General features: G+C 35.5%; 1 protein-coding gene across 4 annotated transcripts in view; it reads left to right on the forward strand.

Annotated features, from left to right (window-relative positions):
* LOC148942250 (axin-1-like) overlaps positions 1-22,460 on the forward strand; it is a 155,493-nt gene that overhangs the window by 85,493 nt on the left and 47,540 nt on the right. For all 4 annotated transcript variants that reach the window (XM_089103538.1, XM_089103536.1, XM_089103535.1 and 1 more), the window contains exons 4-6: positions 4,594-5,076; positions 10,865-11,081; positions 18,521-18,658. In XM_089103538.1, the coding sequence (XP_088959664.1) occupies positions 4,594-5,076; positions 10,865-11,081; positions 18,521-18,658 (838 nt within the window). The remainder of the gene's footprint in view (positions 1-4,593; positions 5,077-10,864; positions 11,082-18,520; positions 18,659-22,460) is intronic.

A 22,460-nucleotide genomic window follows, 5' to 3' on the forward strand; every position in this document is an offset into this window, starting at 1 on the left:
AGGCGGGAAGAAGGTTGACCAAGAATTTAGAATTCTGGGGCCATTGGTTTGATAAGATCAACCCTGGGGAAAAAGCAGCAACAAATAAACAGGTATCCATGGTCTTTCCTCTGACGAAAATAAAGAATTCCACATTTTTGTCGATAGCAGCTTGAAATCTCTACAGTAGGGCTCTCAGATATGTCGGATCTGATGGTGACTTTCTGCATGTGTGTCCCCCCTTTTTCGAAAAACAAGCAATTTTTTTTAGGTTCGTAGTTTTGATGGGTAACATGAAGCTTAATGAATTTTATGTATTTGGAATCAGTATAAAAATCCAATTCTTTTGGTGTATCAATTGTTTTCAAAATTCCGTTTTTTAGTGATTTTATGTATTGTATATTGTTTATTAATAATTTATTAAATATATCATATTTTATGTAATCATTATAATATTGTATAAAATAATTATTGTCATTAATAATAACTAACATAATTATTATTTTAAGATTTTATTCTTGTTTAGTGTCATATTAGTATCATTTATTATATATTTTACATATGTTATTTCTCAAACAGTGATTTCATGTATATACAAAAAAGCATATCTATCATAAAAACTTGGAATTTTATGTCGCTTTTTTAATAATATGTGCACTTTGACTACTGATTACTACCGTAGCCATTTTCTTCTTCTTCCCTGAGTGTTAGCTCCCACTCAGAGACTCTGTAACTAAAGTAAGCACGTTTAAAATGCGCAAGTTTCCTATTTTGGAGCAGAATGAGTCTCCAGATATTCTCTTCTTTAGTTACTCTTTTGGTAGTCTCTTCATCAAGACTAAAAGAGTGCTGAACTCTATATGAAACTATGGAATTCAGCTGCTGGGGATGCGAGACAGAAAATAGGCTTTTGTGTGACAATTTTGAAATTGAAGGATGTAACAGCCACTCTGCTTGCTCAAGCGATTGTAATCAGCGAAGAGAGGATTTGGAAAAATGTCGAGATATTTTTGATTGTTTTTATGGTATGTTAACTCGGAATCGCTTTCCTTTTTTTTGTATTCTGGATATAGCCGAAAGTAGAGCCGCTGTCTATATTTTTTTGGAAAATTGATTTCTAGTTGGAGTGCTAGTTTTTCAGAATTCTACTAAAATAGGAAAATATAACGAGCCAGTTTGTTTGAAATAGTTTTTCAAAAATATGTTTCATAAACCGCAAATCAATAATTTTTGCCCATTTTAGGTTTCAACTTCGCTCTTTACTTTATTTATAAAAACTTCTTTTCATGAATTTTTGTCTGCTTTTTAGGTTTTAAGAATAGTTACATTAAACCTTGTAAAAAAAAATATTTTTTCAACTTAGGCAAAGAATCTATTGAAGTTAATAACAGATTTTGCTAAAATAGAGTATCCAATAGGCTAAAGCTTTAACTTCGCATCTCTCTTAAAACTTTGACTTAGAAAATCTGGGATTCGTTCCAAAAATAGTCTGTTGAGTGTTTATCTTTAGCATCTTTAAGGAGATGTAAAAAACGAATTCAATTATATAAGAAATTATTAAAAGAATTTAATATATGTAGTCAATACAATTGACGAAAGTTTATATTTTCATTATTTTTGTCACTTCGACTTCAACATTTGAAACGAATTGGTGCTTGAAAGAGAATACTAAATTTAAAAAAAAAAAAAAAAATAAAAGATTTAAATTTTTATTACCATTGCCACAAGGCAAAATGTTCTCACCTGACTAAAGCATCATGTAAATTAGAGCTGATCTCTATACTGTTTAGTTTTCCAAATAATGTGATTATTATATGCTATAAATTTAAGGCAATAGGGTAAACAAGACCTCGTGGTCTTTATCACCACTCAATGCGGCTTTTTAATGCTGTAGTCAACTATAAATTTACAAAAATCACGCTGAAACGATTAATAATTTTGAATTGAACCTTTAAACATCTCTCTGCAATGTTGTCTGTGTGCTAGTCCTATTGGCGGCATTTGAGGGCGGGCCTTACCTCCTAGTTTTGTACCTTCCTAGAGTTTGAAAATTCTTTTTTCGAGTCTTCTTAATAGAAAAGGCCCCTCTCATGATATTTTCATAAAAAAAGAAAAACAGAATGGAAATACAATCCAAAGTGCAATTTGGTTGGCATATGACATTTGGGAGATTATGATAGTGCCCTTTTCATCCTTCCCGGTTTTTCCATTCCGGAAATGGCACCCAAAGTGCACTTTTTGGGTGCCATTTCTTGGGTGCAACGGGATTTGGGTTAATAATAATTTATTTATTACCCACTATAAAAAAGAAGCGGAGTAAATAAAAAAAAAAGAAGCAAACTCGCACACTTAACAATTATTTACATAAAACGACGTAAATTATGGTGCGCAGTAAGACCTGCAGATAACGACAGCTTTCCCGCAAGCACAGTCACTTTTTCCCGTGAATCAGGGAAGCCGAATCGCGATATTAGATGCCGGTTCCGGAACCACGGAGGGAGGCACAAAAGGTACCGAGAACATTTAAAATAATAAGTCCGGATAGAATTCAGATTCTTAGGCTTCAAAATTGGAAGAAAACCAGACAAAAAAAAAGAAGAATAGAATGATCGGAAAATGAAGAATATAATTTCCCAAGCGCCTATCTGAATTTTTTTTTTTTTTTTTTTGCATTAGAAAATGTAAGAGCCCGAAGTGTTTTGAGATTATTAGTAATGTGAAGACCAAATATTAAGGTAGCGTTATCTAGCAAAATTTACGAAAAAATTTCAAAAAAATAATATAAAAATTAGCTTTTAAACGAGCCCTTAAACAACTCTCTATGATGCTCCAGTGCCCCGCTAGTGACGAACAAAAAAGGGCAAAAAAAGACAAAAGAGTGTTCCCCATGCAAAAAAAGTGATTTTCATTGTTGTCCAAGGTTAAGGGCTGTAAATTTCCTCCACAGGGTTTTCGACAATGGCGATTCTAATGGAGTAATTTTCGTTTTGATCCAACGCCATTTTCGAGGGGTTTCAGGCTCTTTAAAAATTTCTGCAAATTTATTTTGACAATTACACTTTACTGTTAAGATAAATTGAAGTAATAGTTACCATTACCGAATCAGCTATAAATAGCAATTTTTATCACGAGACCTTTAAAAGAAACGCATTTTAAACAGTTGGTTACTATGGGCTCTTTAATTGGTTGTAGCTATCACCGAAACCGTGATCCTCTTTGTCGATATTATGGTTTTCTGAAACGCAATTTTGGTTTTAGAAGCGTGGTTAAGAAGCCAATTGGATGTGCAAGCTTAAGAATAGTTATTAAATTAAAACAAAAATTCAACCGAGAGTAAGGAGCAATATTAATACTTAAAACGAACAGAAATTACTCCCTACGTGAAGGTGGTTGCCCCCTCCTCAGTTCTCCCCTCTTTACGCTAAAGTTTGACTTGTTGTTCAAATTCTTTATGAACAACTGCTGGAAGAAAAGGACCGATGAATTGAAATAAGAAGCTTTTTTAAAGCACTAAAAAACTTTAGCATAACGAGCAAGGGATTGAGGATGGGGCACCCCCTGTCATGTACCGATTAACTTCTGTTCGTTTTAACTTTTTAATGTTGCTCCTTACTATCAGTTGTAAAAATTTAATTTCTGGTCTTTTTTAAATCATGCCAGAAAATCCTCCCCTTGCATGGGAAATTTTGCCCAGAAAATGCCCTCCAAAAAATTTTTCCAGTAGAAAATATCCCTTCCACCCCGAAAAAGTCGTTATATTTCCCAATAACAAATGCTATGTATAAACAATGGGTAAATTAAAACAACAACTCGTTGCCCTTTCCTCAGGAGCTGTGTGGGGGTGTCTTGCCCCGAAACATACTTATTTGACATTTCGATCAGGCTGAATCAAATGGCTGCCTTAAAGTTTTTATCGGATATCTTTGAGGTAAAAGGGGCGTGAAAGGAGGGGCTAGTTGCCCTTCAAAATTTTTGGTCACTTAAAAGTGCACTAGAACATTTGAATTTCCATTTGTATGAACTCTCACCCGATCTTCTAGGGCCATTAGTTCGATGCAATTACTCCTGGAAAAAAAATTAACGAACACGCATCCGTGACCTTTCTTCTGACAAACAAATACAATTTTTTTTATTTTTGTAGATATGATCTTGAAACATACAGGGTTCTCTGACTTGCTGAATCGGATGGTGTGATTTTTAGTAAGGTCTCTGGAATTTTTGGGGTTGTTTTTCCCTTTTCTGAAAATCAGGCGAATATTCTTAGGCTCATAGATTTGTATGGTTAAGATTAAGCTAAATGAATTTTATATATTTGGAATCAGCATAAAAAGTCAATTCTTTGATGTACTAATTGTAATAAAATCCCTTTTTTAGATTTTCGGTTACTAGTGGGCCAGACTGCTCCTTACTTAAGTTCGTTACCATGAACTTTTTTTATAAGAATTCATCCGAGCTTTAGTTTATTTTTTGGTTATTTAACTGAACCCAGTAAGCCAAAAACCTTTATTTTTTTACGTTTTAATGCTTACTCTCGTGTCCTTATGACAATTTTAGTTCGACTAACTCTTGAAATATTTTTAAATATACGTATCTATAATAAGTATCTTTCTCCAGATATCCGAAGAGAAATTGAATCTACGCGTTCTTCCTCACCACCGACGCCTGGATCCCCATCATACCTTCGTTGGTCTGAAGATCTGCATAACCTCCTTCTCGATCAAGATGGAGTCGAACTATACCGACAATTTATGGAGTCCGAAGGCTGTGGTCATTTATTTGAATTTTGGTTTGCATGCGAAGGACTTAAACTTCACGGATCTGACATAGTTCCCACTGTGAAAGCGATAAATCGAAAGTATGTTCGTTCGCGGAAAGTGCCTTTAAGCGAGGAAGTTCGGCGGGATATTAATGACAAAATCAGTGCAAAGTTGGAGATAGACGCGAGGATATTCGATGCGGCTCAGAAAGAATGTGAGATGCAAATGCGAAATTCGACATTTCCGAACTTTTTTAAGTCGGATATTTTTTTAGATTATGTGCATAAGAAACAAGAAGCGGGTCAAGGGGTGGAATCTCCCAAAATGGAAAGTAGTAGAGGTACGTAAACACATTCGTTTTTACAGTATATATAGTTGAAATTCCAGTCTTAAGCTCGGGAATAAACCTTAAAAATGCTGTTTTACAAGGGGATGGTCACAAGGGGATTCGAACCCTCGCCCTCTCGGACAAAGAATCCCAAATCCAGCGCACCAATCCACTCGGCTAGGGCGGCTATTGATTAATTAATAAATTAAAAATAATTTTGTTGAAAAATCAAAATTTTGTTTAATTTTGGCCTGAAAATTTTGTGGGAGACAGTGGGAGGGCTCTAATCTAGATTTTACCCCAGGCGTAAGAGGGGTCAGAACCGCCACTGATATTATGGCTAAATAGCAAAATAGGCCTTGACAACAAGAGCAAAACCGACAAAAAATTGGCGAATAAAAAAAAAATCATAAAGGACGCCAAAGAAACAAGATGCGGGTCAAGGGGGGGGGGGGAATCTCCCAAAATGGAAAGTAGTAGAGGTAAGTAAACATATTTGTTTTTAAAGTATATATAATTCAAACTCCAGTCTTAAGCTCGGGAATAACTCCTAAAAACGTTGTTTTACAAGGGGATTCGAACCCTTGCCCTCTCGGACAAAGAATCCTAAATCCAGCGCACCAATCCACTCGGCTAGGACGGCTGTTGATTAATTAATAAATTGAAAATAATTTTGTTGAAAAATTAAAATTTTGTTTAATTTTGGCCTGAAAATTTTGTGGGAGACAGGGGGAGGGCGCTAATCGAGATTTTACCCCATGCGCAAGAGGGGTCAGAACCGCCACTGATGCTATGGCTAACTAGCAAAGTAGGCCTTGACAACAAGAGCAAAACCGACAAAAAATTTGCGAATAAAAAAAAAATCATAAAGGACGCCACAGAAACAAGAACCGGGTCAAGGGGTGGAATTCCCCAAAATGGAAAGTAGTAGAGGTACGTAAACATATTAGTTTTTAAAGTATATATAGTTGAAACTCTAGTCTTAAGCTCGGGGATAAACCCTAAAAATGTTGTTTTACAAGGGGATGGCTACAAAGGGATTCGAACCCTCGCCCTCTCGTACAAAGAATCCTAAATCCAGCGCACCAATCCACTCGGCTAGGACGGCTATTGATAAATTAATAAATTGAAAATAATTTTGTTGAAAAATTAAAATTTTGTTTAATTTTGGCCTGAAAATTTTGTGGAAGGTAGGGTGCTAATCGAGGTGCTAATCGAGATATTACCCCAGGCGCAAGAGGGGTCAGAAACACCACTGATGTTATGGCTAACTAGCAAAGTAGGCCTTGACAACAAGAGCAAAACCGACAAAAAATTGGCGAATAAAAAAAAAATGATAAAGAACGCCAAAGAAACAAGAAGCGGGTCAAGGGGTGGAATCTCCCAAAATGGAAAATAGTGGAGGTACGTAAACATATTTGTTTTTAAAGTATATATAGTTGAAACTCCAGTCTTAAGCTCGGGAATAAATTCTAAAAATGTTGTTTTACAAGGGGATGGTTACAAGGGGATTCGAACCCTCGCCCTCTCGGACAAAGAATCCTAAATCCAGCACACAAATCCACTCGGCTAGGACGGCTATTGATTAATTAATAAATTGAAAATAATTTTGTTGAAAAATTAAAATTTTGTTTAATTTTGGCCTGAAAATTTTGTGGGAGACAGGGGGAGGGCGCTAATCGAGATTTTACCCCAGGCGCAAGAGGGGTCAGAACCGCCACTGATGCTATGGCTAACTAGCAAAGTAGGCCTTGACAACAAGAGCAAAACCGTCAAAAAATTGGCGAATAAAAAAAAAATGATAAAGGACGCCAAAGAAACAAGAAGCGGGTCAAGGGGTGGAATCTCCCAAAATGGAAAATAGTAGCGGTACGTAAACATATTTGTTTTTAAAGTATATATAGTTGAAACTCCAGTCTTAAGCTCGGGAATAAATCCTAAAAATGTTGTTTTACAAGGGGATTTGAACCCTCGCCCTCTCGGACAAAGAATCCTAAATTCAGCGCACCAATCCACTTGGCTAGGACGGCTATTGATTAATTAATAAATTGAAAATAATTTTGTTGAAAAATTAAAATTTTGTTTAATTTTGGCCTGAAAATTTTGTGGGAGACAGGGGGAGGGCGCTAATCGAGATTTTACTCCAGGCGCAAGAGGGGTCAGAACCGCCACTGGTGCTATGGCTAACTAGCAAAGTAGGCCTTGACAACAAGAGCAAAACCGTCAAAAAATTGGCGAATAAAAAAAAAATGATAAAGGACGCCAAAGAAACAAGAAGCGGGTCAAGGGGTGGAATCTCCCAAAATGGAAAATAGTAGCGGTACGTAAACATATTTGTTTTTAAAGTATATATAGTTGAAACTCCAGTCTTAAGCTCGGGAATAAATCCTAAAAATGTTGTTTTACAAGGGGATTTGAACCCTCGCCCTCTCGGACAAAGAATCCTAAATTCAGCGCACCAATCCACTTGGCTAGGACGGCTATTGATTGATTAATAAATTGAAAATAATTTTGTTGAAAAATTAAAATTTTGTTTAATTTTGGCCTGAAAATTTTGTGGGAGACAGGGGGAGGGCGCTAATCGAGATTTTACTCCAGGCGCAAGAGGGGTCAGAACCGCCACTGATGCTATGGCTAACTAGCAAAGTAGGCCTTGACAACAAGAGCAAAACCGACAAAAAATTGGCGAATAAAGAAAATCATAAAGGACGTCAAAGAAACAAAAAGCGGGTCAAGGGGTGGAATCTCCCAAAATGAAAGATAGTAGAGGTACGTAAACATATTTGTTTTTAAAGTATATATAGTTGAGACTCCAGTCTTAAGCTCGGGAATAACTCCTAAATATGTTGTTTTACAAGGGGATGGTTCGAGGGTAGAAAAGATGGGGAAAATAAACTTAACGGACTTGTATACTACAGACCTCTCGGTCTTCCAACAATGATGTTTACTGTGTCCCCACCCTATACATCAGAAGAAAAAAACACGTCCCCACTCTCCCCTAAAGATTGGCATAGAAATCTTGGAAAAAAGCTCAAATTATATAGAATATTTGGTTGGTTGTATGACATGGCTAAAGTTCCTAAAAAAATCATTTGATGGTTGTTACTGAAAGTTATACCTCCTGTTATAACCTGAAGAAGCAAAGGCGCTAATTCACAAATAATCCGGGAGGGGGGGGATTCTTTTTTTCAAAATCTAGGAAGATTTTTTTCAATCTTTTCTGTGAAAATACAAAAAAAAAGGTATTTGTCGAAATACAAAGGACGGAGAGGAGGGGGAGAAATATTTAGGGGGCCTATTGCTTCCTTTGCCTCCAATAGGCGTTCCTGTGATCAAAGCTGGGGTTCCCCATAGTGGCAGTAATGATGTTTCCTTCATTCAACGACATTAGAGACAACTTCGCAAATCTTTTACGCCACCTTCCTTAAATCAGAGAAGCCCCTTCAGCCATCTGAAAGAAGAACGCTTTATTAAGGATTCCTCATCCCTTTTAAGGGGATTTACAAGAGACTGGAAAATGGTCAAGTGCTTGCATGGTCGATTCTAATGCAGTGAAGACAAAGCCTCCTGATAAAAATTTCTGTGCTGCCATGCTTCTCAAAGTTTAAGGATGAAGCCATCAAGAGGGTTGATAAACTCTACCTTCCGTGAATTCATTTTTTATTTGGGGGGGGGGAGGTATCTTGCCTGGGTGTCAAAACATGATTGGACCCGATACTAATGTGCAAGAAAGTTGGGATTCACGCTGTCCTCGTAAAGCCTTCACATATTCAACTCGATCATCCTTGAAACATCCCTTCATGGTGCAACTCCAAAACTTCACTTAGGACCACTGCAGAGGCTCCAGAATTATGTTAGATACCGTCTGATGTGAAGCCACCGACGATAGTCTATAAGTGAATCCACTCACTTCCATTTTGAGTAGCTTTCTCTCTTTTCGCGACAGTTTGTCAACTTACTTGTACTCGGAGCAGGACTAGGCATTTTTCCGCTCAACACGGTATCTGAAATTTAGATGATACGCGGGAATTTGTTCAGCCGCAAGCTCCCCAGACTCACAGGAGTCGCAAAAGCTCGTCAAGGTAAAAATACAAAATCGTTGTCGCAGGCCTGTAGCTTTTATCAGTGCTACATATCCCTCTGTTACCAACTGCCTGAGGGTGGAATTTCATCGAAGTCATCTGCTGATTTCTTCAAGCAAAGATTCAGAGGTTGTATAAAACCTGTGGGTTAAACTAGGTAAAGGACTGGCATATCTGGCACTCGTCATATACCTGGCGCTGCGGATAAAATATTTAAAAAGTTGTTATTAAGTGCTGACTAAATAATGTTTCAAATCTTGCCTCTCAGTTTTATTCAGGCTTTCTGGGAACTTCCTCTAGCACTAATATTGATGTTATCGAGTCATAAAAGTATCTGTTATACTGAATATTGCAAAATAATAGAATTATCTGAAATTGTTGTTAGTACCCCATCCTTTAGCCCCCACCCCCAAACAAATTTTTAAGATCCAACAATTTGTTACATCTGTTACTAATTGACTTTTTGTCTATACTGCTTCTTCAAATTTTTCAAAAAGTGTTTTCTTTAAATTGACCGTATATAATCTGGAATGAAGAGTTTCATTTCCTCTCTGAAACTGGTCTGAACTACTACTCCCCCCTCTCGATAAAAAATTAAAAAACACGGGCTAGATGTATTTAGAGAAGAGTGCGTGCCGTCCTAGCCAACATGTTAGCGCTCTAGACTTGAAATTAAAAAAAAAGTTTTTTCAGCTGAAAGTAAGGAGCAACATTAAAACTTCAAACAGACAGAAATTTTTTCGTATATGAGGGGTTTGGCCCCCCTAGTCAACACCTCGCTCTTTACGCTAAAGTTCAAATTTTGTTCGAATCGCAAATCCTTGAATCACAAAGGCCGTTTAATTAGAATAGATAGCTCTTTTGAGAGCACTAAAAAAAGCTTTAGCAAAAAGAGCGAGGTATTGACTAGGGGACGAACCCCCTCATATACATAATAATTTCTGTTCGTTTTAAGTTTTAATATTTTAGAGTTTCGATTACTATTGAGCCGGGTCGCTCCTTACTTACAGTTCGTTACCACGAACTGTTTGATCCCTCGGTCAGGTGCTCGAGTCCTGGTGTTGCTGGTTATTTGGTTTGGAACGGGGATTAATGGTGGGAGTCTGTAAGCTCAGCTAGAGTTGACCCAGCCTTAAACTTTAAATGGGTACCTGGTGAAATCTGGGGGGAAATACGGGAAGCGTCGGATGATTTTCCCCCAATCACCCATTGCACTCCCGGCCGAAGGCATTAAGTCAGAAGATCGGTACCTACGCAACGCAGGCCATGGCCAGCATGAGATTTTTTTTTCTTTTTTTGCTGTAACTGAGGTATTATGACAGCAGATGATGAAACACTTGAAGAGGTAGGTAAGGTTCTTTGCTCACGCAGTGTATCTGGCTTGTTCCCCATTTTAGCGCTCTTTCTAAAAAAAATTCTAAGGGGGGCGAATTTCTGAATAGATCATGAGGGGTAATTCTTTTTTGGTGTATATTCATGTCTTTGGGTGATGTATATTTATGACTTGCCTATAGGTCCAAACAGACCCAATTTTTAAAAGGAAGTTGCTACTGGTTTTTTAGGTCAGAATTTCCTATTTTATGTTTGTTAAGATGTTTTTTCTGCAGGGGAAAAATCTTGCCATGTTCTTCGCTTGAGCTTTTTTCTCTATATTCTTATATGTTTCGACTGCGGATTGTTTTAAAGCAAAACCATTCTATTTTTATATTGAATTTAAGGGGATGAAAGCGATACAGAATCCGTGGATTTTCCCCGAAACCCGAACACGAGAACCTTACCAACTGTAATGGAAGACATGGAACTGCCCACTACCTCCTTAGCAACGTCAAGCAAATCAGCGGCGCTTGCACCACTTACAAGAAAAGCTCTAGAGGCGACTCAAACAAGAAGGCTCTATACCACGGATGCGAGACAAAAATCTGAAGTATTTGCAAGGTATATATCTGTATGATATAGTGAAACCTTCATAAACCTCAAAGGAAGGTCAAGAAGGGGGAACGGTTCTGACCCCCCTCCTTTAATACTAAAAAATATTCCTCCAACTCTTTGACTTGAAAAATGCAGTTAAAAAGACTTTTTAACCCCCCCCCTTCGAACAAAATTCTTAGATACCCCCCCCCCCCTCCCGAATACAAATCCTGGACATGACCGTTCTCAAACTCTTTAAGATGTAGAATAATTCGGGAAGCCCATGGTTGAATTAAACAGGTAAAAGAAGAGACCCAAGAGTTCGCAGGATCGAAATTGAATATTTCAATGTCTGACCGCCGAAACTACATTGATGTGAAATGACATTTTTTTTTCGTCATTTCAACTTTTTAGGAAAAATGATCAGCATTTTTTTTTCTCCAGAATTTTTAGTAATTCCGGGCTCATTAGTTCACTTTCGCTTGATTCGTATTGTATAGGTATATCACTATTGTGTGATATTTTAAATGGGGAACCGAAATGTTCTGCCACCAGGGTCCTCCCGCGTCCTTTTTTGTCCCTGGCCACTACATTCGTTATTAAGAAATAGGAAGGGGGAGAGGGGTCAATTTTGGGACAAGTTATCTGAATATTCTTAAATGAGCTTTTATAAACTCAATAAGTTGAACGTTATTTAAAAAATGGACACGTTTTGCGCGAAATTGGTTAAATTTCGTCTTTATAGTTTAGTTTTTAGATTTTATTGTGAAAGAACTTGGTTGACCTTTGTATATTCAAAAGAACAGTAATTATAGTATAAACACATATAAAACACATCTTGGCTATTGAGTATTACATTATGTTTTAAGAGTCGAATTTGACTTAGTCCAATCAAGATATACCTATATGGTCAAATATAGCCATTTTGACTTCATCAGATTGAAATGAATGTATATGAAACATTGAAATAAATTGTATAGCCAAATTGAAATGCTGCACTGAAATGTGCTGGCATACATCCTCGTATTTAGAGTTAGTCCACAAGGTGACTTCTAAACTAAAATATGAAATAGCAATTTATCATTATCTTTAATTATCTCTGTGATTTATTTAATGACGTTTATTATATTTAGCTTCTGAAAGATTCAAGTACAAAACAAGAGTTTTGGATTTGTGTTTAATTGTATGTAGCCTGGTTTTTATAAATATTCTTTTGTATTTTTTGTTATTTATAGCTGGTAAGTGAATAACAGACCTCTAACAAAGTCATCATTTCTCCAAGTCCAGATTCTCTCTGATCATTTTCTATCTCTTCCTTTCATCTTTTGGTAAGCAAAGTGTTCACCTTACTTCACTCAAATGCAAAGAGTGCCGCCTCAATTCAAGCGAAACAGAGTTCCCCTTTGATGATTCCCTCTTAAAAGAAATCCCGTGCCGAACCCATCAAATGAATTTGAAACGCTTCAGTTATATTACAGAGAAAAAGACGATGACACTGTTTTTTCCTCTCTTTGTATCCTACTTTAATTTCCTTCGACTTTGTATCCTTCTATCTCAACATCATAATATATATATATATATATATATATATATATATATATATATATATATATATATATATATATATATATATGTAATATGTGTTTGTGTGTTCGTCTATGATGCAGGCAAAATTACACAAAAAGCATAGCTGAGTATAAAACACCAAGTGTAATGAGTCTTTGCAAAAGGGGTTTTCGTAGTTTCGTAATACCTAGAGGATAAATGAATATCCTTGACCATGAGGAACAAAGAAATATGCGGTTAGATTACTTAAGTGAAGGAAAAAAAATATCCAGTTAGAAGAAATATGTGGTTCGGAGATTAGCGGCATCGAGAATTACCAGCGACAGTGAGAATCAGAACTTGTCTAAAATATCTTTGACAATTTTGGAAAATTGGCATCATGGGATTTTCTGGCCTGCAAAAAGGATCTGCATATATCACGAGTTTGAGAAAATTAGTTTGGAGCTTTAATTTTGGAAGAAGAAAAAAAAAACATAGGATTGACGTCATATTTATGAGCAGATTTCAAGGGCACAAATTCCATCATATCCACCCCCCAGATTCAAAATCAGAATGAGTCAAAAATGAAAGTGAAGAAGAAAGAAATGTTACGTAAGAAGAGCAACGCCATCACAATCTTCGACGCCAAAGAGAATGAACATATACAAGCCTGCCGCATGCCGAGTGCCGGGGCCCAGTCTCAAAATCGGCTACATAGTTGTTTTCTTCTTGAAACTGGCATATTGGCATCTCTGGCCACAAAAACTGATCTAAAAAGGTTAAAACTTTCAGGAAGAATTTGTATTTTTCTGAGGGTGGTTGTATCGAGCCTATGGTGACGCCATGACATCAAGAAGAGGCTCACATTGTCTGCGGTTAGAAGACAAGCGATGTCTGCGGTTAGAAGACAAGCGATAATGAGAATCAATATATACAAGCCTGCAGCGTAGCAGTGCCGAGGCCCGGTCTCGAAATCGGCTACGAAGTTTTTTTCCTTGAAACTTGCATATTGCCATTTCTGGCCACAAAAACGATCTAAATAGATCACAACTTTAAGGAAGAATTTGTATTTTTCTCAGGGTGGTTGTATCGAACCTATGGCGACGCCATGACAGGAAGAGGCTGGGTTTAGATGACAAGCGACAATGGGAATCAATATATACAAGTCTGCCGCGTGCCCGTGCCGAGGACCGGTGACAATGCCGCCCGTCTCCCGGCACTTTCTCTCTCTCTTGCTCTCTTTCTCTCTCTCTCTCTGTCTCTGTCTGTCTCTCTCTCTCTCTCTCTCTCTCTCTCTCTCTCTCTCTCTCTCTCTCTCTCTCTCTCTCTCTCTCTCTCTCTCTCCCGCATGCGGCAGGCTTCTGTATATGGATTCTCATTGTCACTTGTCTTCTAAACGCAGACAATTTGAGCCTTTTCTTGATGTCATGACGTCCAAATAACTTATAGTTACTATGTGCCGTGGTTGGTTCTTTACTAGATTTCAGCTATATCCGATGAAGCTTACATAGTCCCCATTTATAATGAACATTATCGATCCTTTATGTATCATATTGTTAATTTTACAAAATTAACATTGTATATGACGTAATGGTTAAAGTGGCTAGCACGATCGGGTGTTAACCGAAAGGTTGGTGGTTCAAGACCACCCAGGGTTGATTTCTTTTAGTTTATAATTCTCTTTTAGTGGTATCAATAGTACCATGATACCGATGATACTTATAAAATTCCTAATTACAGTATCGATCCTTTATGTAATAATTATAATTGGATGATGCTGGTTTCTAGGAAAGTAAGGTCTTATTACAAATATTTAGTCTCCTAGTAATATTCAGTTATTATAGGCTTTACTATTTATTCTTTAATTTAAAATATATCGATCCTTTATGAAAAAGGTCTCTTCAACGCAGTTACTTGCCCTAATCTGACGATCGTAAGACAAGGCATTATAAATCGAATCATCGCCATTTCAAAATCATTTCGACACTTTATAAATTCCGGTGTACAGTGGATATGAAGGTTATTTCATACTGATCGGCCATCTCCTGACTTTTTCAACATTTTCCTAGAACAGTAATCACAGACAGAAAATGAATCTATGACATCCTCTTTCCAACCTGTACAATCTATCAGCTGTTCTCTGTCATCTTCGGGTATGTCCTGTTGGAGGTGTTCTAAAATAGTGGCCAACATTACATTAAAACCTTTTCTATTTGAAAGAGATCTTAGAGTTTTTAATTGATATTTTGTCTATTTGCTCACAACAGTCACAATGCATTGTTGGGGTATACATCCCTGATGTTAGCTACCTTATCAAGGCTCTCACCAAATAACTTTATTATTGTATTTTCATCTACAGAAACTCTAATATTACTATCACTATTGATGACGCCTTGACTACTACAATCGAATCTTCTTGATACTTCTTCTAAATAATTACTTAGTTCCTTGTACGAACAATGTGGCAATGTGGATCTTTAGTAATTTTGAATTAATCTTTGAAAGAATATATATCTGTTTTACCCTATCTTCTTGTGGCACCAGCGCTCTGTATAGCTATGCCCTCCTCTGTTCATGATCATGATATATATGCTTTCCCTTCGCATGTCAAGACTAATATATCTAGAGTTTTTTCTAGTTGGTGTCTTGCGTTACATTTCGTTAATTTTTTAGCTTGAAAGATTTGTTTTCAAAGTGAAAACTAATTGTTTAGCTTGAATAGGATATAGTTTGAAGTGGTGGGTGCCAATTCCATTTCAACAAAAGAGAGATTGCTGGTGTTTGAAAGGATATTATTTGAGTGAGGGGGGGGGGGCAATGATCCATTTAGTTTTTTAACAAACGGCAGGAAATCCTTAGAGAAACCCCTTTTGATTAGGGAACTGGGTCGGTTGCTGGCAGAAGCGAAACGTTGCCTCTTCCCAAAATAGGCTCCTCTTTTATATGCATGTCCTTAGAAATAATCCCTAATCGCAGTGTATCAGTTATACAAAGACGCTTTATCATTGGTGTTATAATTTTAGGAAAAATACCCTCATAGTTAATCTTCATAAGAGTACATGTTATGTTTAGACAACTATATTCAGAAGATGACTTCTCTGTTTTCTCCTTTAGTGTTTCAGTATGTTTTCTTTATAGTAAGAATATTAGAAAAAAGTAAACTATATCGACCTCTTTTCTTTTCGACTAAGATCAAAGAAAAATCTTTGCTTCTAGAAGAAAAAATAAAAGTTTGGTTATACCCTATGTAACACTTTATAAAGGATATATTCCTTTTGTGATAAGATACCTTTGTGTTTCTTGTCACTCTTGAATATGAAGGAGGTAACTTGTGTCGTCGAAGAATAGGACAAGGAAATGACGGTGGATTTTTTTTTTCTCCTTTTATCAATCACCGCTTGAATAGGTTTGAACAATGCTGGCCCAAAAAAGAATATGTTCGAAAAATGATGTAGTGCCCTAATGACTCCCTTTGGACTACTGCTGTCAAAAAATTTTCTAGTTTTTATCTCAGAAATATTTAATATTTTTATTACGAATTTTTTAATAGTAAGAAATCAAAGTCCAAAAAGCACCTGTTTAGTTTTCTTATGTTTATAATAAAATGAAACCAGTTTTCTTTAGATCCCAAACTCAACCTATTTATTTATTTATTTTTACTTCTTAGATGTTTTTCGGCTAGAATTTAAGAAAAAAGCTAAATATATCTGAAATCAGTCACCTCTTGGAGAGTTTTCTCGAATGCTCATCGAAAAAAAAGAAAGATAGTTCTAGTTAGAAAAAAGGAAGATAATACAGATAGAAAACTAGGACAGTAGTTAGAGACTGATAAAGACTTTTTGACTCTTGATTCAAATGTAAAGTTGATGCATTCGAATGAATCCTTTAAGAATGCGTTTCTTTGTTCTAACGCCTTTTTCCATATTCCTTCCGAATTAGAAACGTTTATAATTTTTAGTGGTGTAATCCATATTGGTTTCGGTAGGAGGTATTTTAAAATTCGGAATAAAATAAGAAACTTTATTAATGTTGCCCATAAGACTGTGGCTTGAGGTGCAGCTTGCCAAAGATGGAACCCCAGCCACCATGATCAATATAATCATTAATTTTTTTTTCACATTTTTCTGAATATAATTCTTTTTATCCATTTTGAGATATGTCTACAAAGTCCTTTGGTGTTGTCTCCTGAATCTTTGCTGAAACATGTTCGAATTTAAACACACCCGTATTTCTGTCTTTCTGTCTTTAAAAACAGTAACGGAAAAATGATGCAGTGTTCCACTATGACACCTGAAATCAGAATCTTATCTGTAACGGAATTGAAATCGGAAAACCTTTTAAAAATACTTTTTTTTATGAAAGTAAAGAGTGAGATTAAGACTTAATAAAAACAAATAGGTTTGATATGAGGGGGGTCACCGCGTCCTTTACTTCTCCTTCTTCATGTTTAAGTTTGACCAGTGCTTTTCTGAAAGTATGTTGTAGTGCAGTAAATATAGCTGGTTGGTAATAGCAAGTTTTTTTTTTTTTGTTTTTTTTCTGTCAGCCTTTCAAAGTATTTAAACCAACTTTAAAACGTTTCAAGTAAATCCCAATACACAAGCTCTTTCATTTGGGACGCACAATGAAAAACAAGAAGAAATTAAGACTTTGATTATATGGAACTTATCAAATCTCCGCCCTTTACGCTTTAGTTGGACTTTTCATCTTAATGCTTTGATGTTCGAACACTAAGATTTCCCATTAATAACTACCGTCTCTGTGAAAAAGGGGAATTTTCACCTCCTTGGCATTCATACTTCATGCTTATTTATCTAAGTGAAGGGATATCGTATAAGGACTAATTTGAAGCTTGAGATGGGTATTTATCTGAAGGAGCTCTCACGGAAGTTCGATAACTGGGTCTAAAACGTACTTTTTGAGGTTGAGGTGCCTTCGGTACAGTTACCAACTGACACTTCCCCTAAAATCTACTGCTTAACTCTGCAATACTACATAACTGCTGTTAGTATTGCTGGATAGAAGTTTTGTAATAATAGTTTATTTTTAAGCATATTTGTTAAAAGACAAATGTGACACCACAGTGTAGTATGTCCCCTGAGGCTGCGTGGTTATAAAATTAGCTTTTTGACATTTTTAAACTGATTTACTTTATAGAAAATTTTGATAAAGTGTTGGCTCTATTCCGGCTTAAACTGAGTTTGCGGCAAAAAAAGGCAGAAACTGGTACTTTGATGTGACTTGCTTGTTTTGACTTAAAAAGGGCACTTGAGTTTTCAATATCCGTCTGAATCATTCTCTCCTGATATTCTACAATCGCTGGTTCGATATTATGACCCCGAGAAAAGTTTGAATAAACACGGATGTGTGACCATTCATCTATTGGCTGGAAAATAGTCGAATTTTGATTGAGAGGGGCTTGACAGTTTGGCTCCAGAGTTCTTGGACATGTTGATTGTCGTGGTATAATGTTCATCTAAATACCACCCCTTTTTGGGGGAGGGGTCTAGCCTTTGTCTGAAGCTAGGCAACTAGTCTTACAGTAACAACTATTAAAATTTATGAATTTGGTATATTTGAAGTCATCATGAAATGCTAATTCTTTTGATGTATTTGTTGTTTCAAAATTCTGAATTTTCAATTTCTGGTATTTTTTTTTTTTTACATATTTCGCTCATCTCTTTACTTTTACGGACATTTTGATTAAATGAAAAGGCATGGAATATAAAAACAAAAGTAAAACGGATAGCTAGATTTTTTTTCTCTCCAATGACCGAAAAAGGTCCAGAGTAATTTTATTTTCAGGCCAGCCAACTGAGACAACTTGACAACCCTGTCTGGATTACTTATATTGAAATTACATTATGTTTGCTTTATATTGCATGCTAATGTTTATTTATTCTATATTTTATGTTTTTCAGAACCATATCTCGCTCAGCCCCAAGTCCCTATTCTGTTTATAATCCTTGTCCCGTAGTTTCTCGACAAGATAGCGAGGCTCAGTCTATGAGCTCTGGGGCGCACACCGATGATGCACTGTCCTGCACGAGTAGTACTCTGTAAGCTTTTTTTGTTTTTATTTGTTACCTATATGATTTATTTCCCAACTTCTTGATTTTTTATCTTCGTTTTTTTTTATTTTTCTTTTTTTTTTTTTTTTTTTTTTTTTTTTTTTTTTTTTTTTTTTTTTTTGCTAAAATGTTTTTCTCGGAAGATTATGTCACAGATGTAGTAAAAAAAAAAAAAAATTACTCGCTAGTTTTATGAGGGAACTGGTGAAAATTGAATTTCAAACTGATGGAGTTCTTGCAAGAAACTAAAATTAATCAAAATGAGACGTTAAAATCATTTGAACATCAGTTGTTTATTAATCAAGGTTGGGGTCTCGTTTCCGTCTCTCTATTTTTCTATCTCGCTCTTTCCTCTCTCTCCCTCAGTTCTTTGAAGTTCGAGGGATTGAGGAGGGGGCAGCCCCCCTCATATGCGGAATAGTTTCTGTTCGTTTTAATTTTTAATGTTGCTCCTTACTTTCAATTGAACAAAAATTGTTTAATCTGTTTGTTTTTCAAGTCTTGCCGTGAAATCCCCCTTTCCCTCTGTGGAAAAACTCCCCCTAGAAAATTTCCTTCTAACGTAGAATTCTCCCCGTGAAAATACCCCTCCCCCTCAGAAAGCTCCCCCCCCCCCTCTCACACGAAATTAACTTATACATCCCAATCGCAAATACTAAATTGAAACGACGGGCAGATAGCATAACTTGGAGCACTTTCTCCAGTGGTGGTGGGTGGGTAATATTATCCCTAAAAGCATAGTTAAATGACCTTCCAACTACCTTGATCCAAATGGTTATCTCAAAATTTTGGTCAGATGTCTTCGGGGAAATAAAAGAGCATGGAGGGGGCTAGTTACCTTCTAATATTTTTGGTCACTTTAAAAGAGCACTAGAACTTTTAATTTCCGTTTGAAGCTTGGGTCATCGGTTAGATACGATCATGCCTAAAAAAAAAAAAAAAAAAAAAAACAACAACATCTGCATCATTGATCTTGATTCTGAACCACGAAATTCCGCATTTTCGGGGCTTGAAAATACTATAGTAGGGTTCTCTGATATGCTCAAAATGATGGTGTGATTTTCATTAAGATCGCTTGACTTTTTGGGTGTGTTTTCCTCGTTTTCTGAAAATCAGGTAAATTTTCTCAGGCTTTTAGCTTTTAATTGGTAACATTAAACCTATGAATTTCATATATTTTGAATCAGTATATTCTTTGGATGTATTAAAAGTTATCAAACTTCTTTTTTTTAAGAGTTTCGGCTACTATTGGGCGGAGTCGCTCCTTACTCAGTTCGTTTACCACGAACTGTTTGACTATTTCTATTACCATTGGTTCAGTTGAAAAATCAAATTTTGGGAAAGTAAAATTTGGATTGGGTTTACTGACCGAATAAATAAGTTACGATTTAAGTTAAAGCTTTGAATTAAGAAAAACAGTTCCGAGTTAATATTAACTCCTTCATTGGTTTTACTACTTGTAGTGTATTTGTTTTACTTAAACCTGTGTAGATTTGACTTTGTCTTGATTTTTCCTCTTTTGCCTGTTTTTAAATTTAAATGAAAATGTAAACACGTTATATTCAATTTTTGAATAAATGCTAGCTAATATCGGTAGTAGTTATGCTACTTCTACTACTACTAACAACTCACTACAACACCAAGCCGCCTGAGGCCAACTCCGCTACGCACGCTCCGCCTCCATCCCAATCTGTTCAAACCCTCCCAAGAAGCTCCTGTTTTCCTAAAATCTTCACTAACGACATCCCCCCACCCAATTGGGGGATGACCTCCTAACGCCTAGCAAATTCTTCTCTGTTTTTCTGATCGCCCACGCTTCAGAACCATACTTGACCACCGTTATCACTATAGGTTCCAATATTCTAATCTTGGCTCGCAGATTTATCTTTCTGTTCGTCCAAATTGTTTTTAACTTTTAAAAAGGCACTCTGAGCCTTGTGTATCCTTCTTTTAATATCTTCATTTCACCAACAGCCTTTAATAATAATACTACCTAGGTAAGTGAAGCTCTCCACCTGATCAATCTTTTCGTTACCCAATGTCACCTTTTTACCTTTACTTATGCCTAGTATTGACGACTTAGTCTCCTTAACAGTAATTTTTGAACCTAATCTTGCTCCCTGAACTCGCAAAACCTCTAAAAACTCGTTCTCTTTGCTAACATTTTCTTTTAGGATGCTTAAATCATCAGAATAATCTAAGTCTGGGAAAGTTTTCCTTCCCAATTTGATTCTGTATTCTCCGATTGCCTTTACTATGCTCCTTAGAACAAAGTCCATCAAAATGAGCCTTATAAATGGGGATAGAACACAACCCTGCTTAAATCCTGATTTAAGACGAAGCCTGCTACTAACCTCATTTCTTACCTTAACCTCGGCAGTGCTATTCTCGTACATAGCACTAATCAATTTGATGTATTTGTCTGGTATACCATACAAAGCTAAGACCTTCCTTAAAACTCTTCTATCAGCTGAATCAACCGCTTGTTCATAATCAATAGAACTGAGGGGGTTTGATGACTCAGGTACTTCTCTATTATTAACCTAAGAGTGAAAATTCGGTCAACACATCCTCTATCCTTCCTGAAATCACACTGTTCTTCTCTTAAGACATTATCTACAGCATCTCAAAGTCTAAAAAGTATCATCATACTAAGTAATTTGCAACCTACAGAAACCAGGCTAATGCTTCTATAATTACCACACTCACTCTTATCACCTTTCTTGTGGAAGGGTTTAATTAGAGTTTTCGTAAAATCGTTAGTAACTTCCCCTTTTAAAATTATCAGATTCATATCCTCCAGTGTCTTATCTCTAACCTCACAATCACTATATTTAAAAGACTCATTTACCACGCCATCAGTGCCTGAGGCCTTACTATTTTTCAGTTCTTTATGTACTGTCACTAATTTTCTCTTATGAAATAAATTTTCTTTCACATCCAAACTGTCACAAACTTTTTCATTTTTTTTATATCTTTTCATGCAGGCTAACTATCACGGCTTAGCGCATTCTCAAAATATTCTGCTCAGTTCACTCTTTTCTTGTCATTAATTGTGGCATTATATATATATATATATATATATATATATATATATATATATATATATATATATATATATATATATATATATATATATATATATATATATATATATATATATATATATATATATATATATATTATATATATATATATATTATATATAATTATATATAATTATATATATATATATATATATATATATATATATATATATATATATATATATATATATATATATATATATATATATATATATATATATATATATATATATATATATATATATATATATATATATATATATATATATATATATATATATATATATATATATATATATATATATATATATATATATATATATATATATATATGTATGTATATATACATGTATATAAAGTTTTTTAGTCATAAAAAGTTAATGTAAAGTCTATATTATTATTTTATATATTATGTAAAGTTTGAAATAAATAGCGATGCTCTCTATATTGAAAAAAAACCTAATGCTGTTATGTAATGTTTATTCTTAAATAAAAGCAGAACAAACGTGAGCCCTAACAGGGTCTGAAACCAGCTTAAAAAAGAAAAAGATTTATCTCGTAATCCCGACATGTATGCCCATGGGAAAGGACTGGTGGAAGTTTCAACCCCTTTAGCCCTATGAGAAAGAAGAAACTGAAGCTATATTCAGACAGATTTTTATGAAATGAAAATATGAAAAAACACAGGTAGAACTTTAGATAAG

The sequence above is a fragment of the Artemia sp. Qi Xiang Cuo genome, chromosome 17 (assembly GCF_049724085.1).
Source record: "Artemia sp. Qi Xiang Cuo chromosome 17, ASM4972408v1, whole genome shotgun sequence".
Lineage (NCBI taxonomy): Eukaryota > Metazoa > Arthropoda > Branchiopoda > Anostraca > Artemiidae > Artemia > Artemia sp. Qi Xiang Cuo.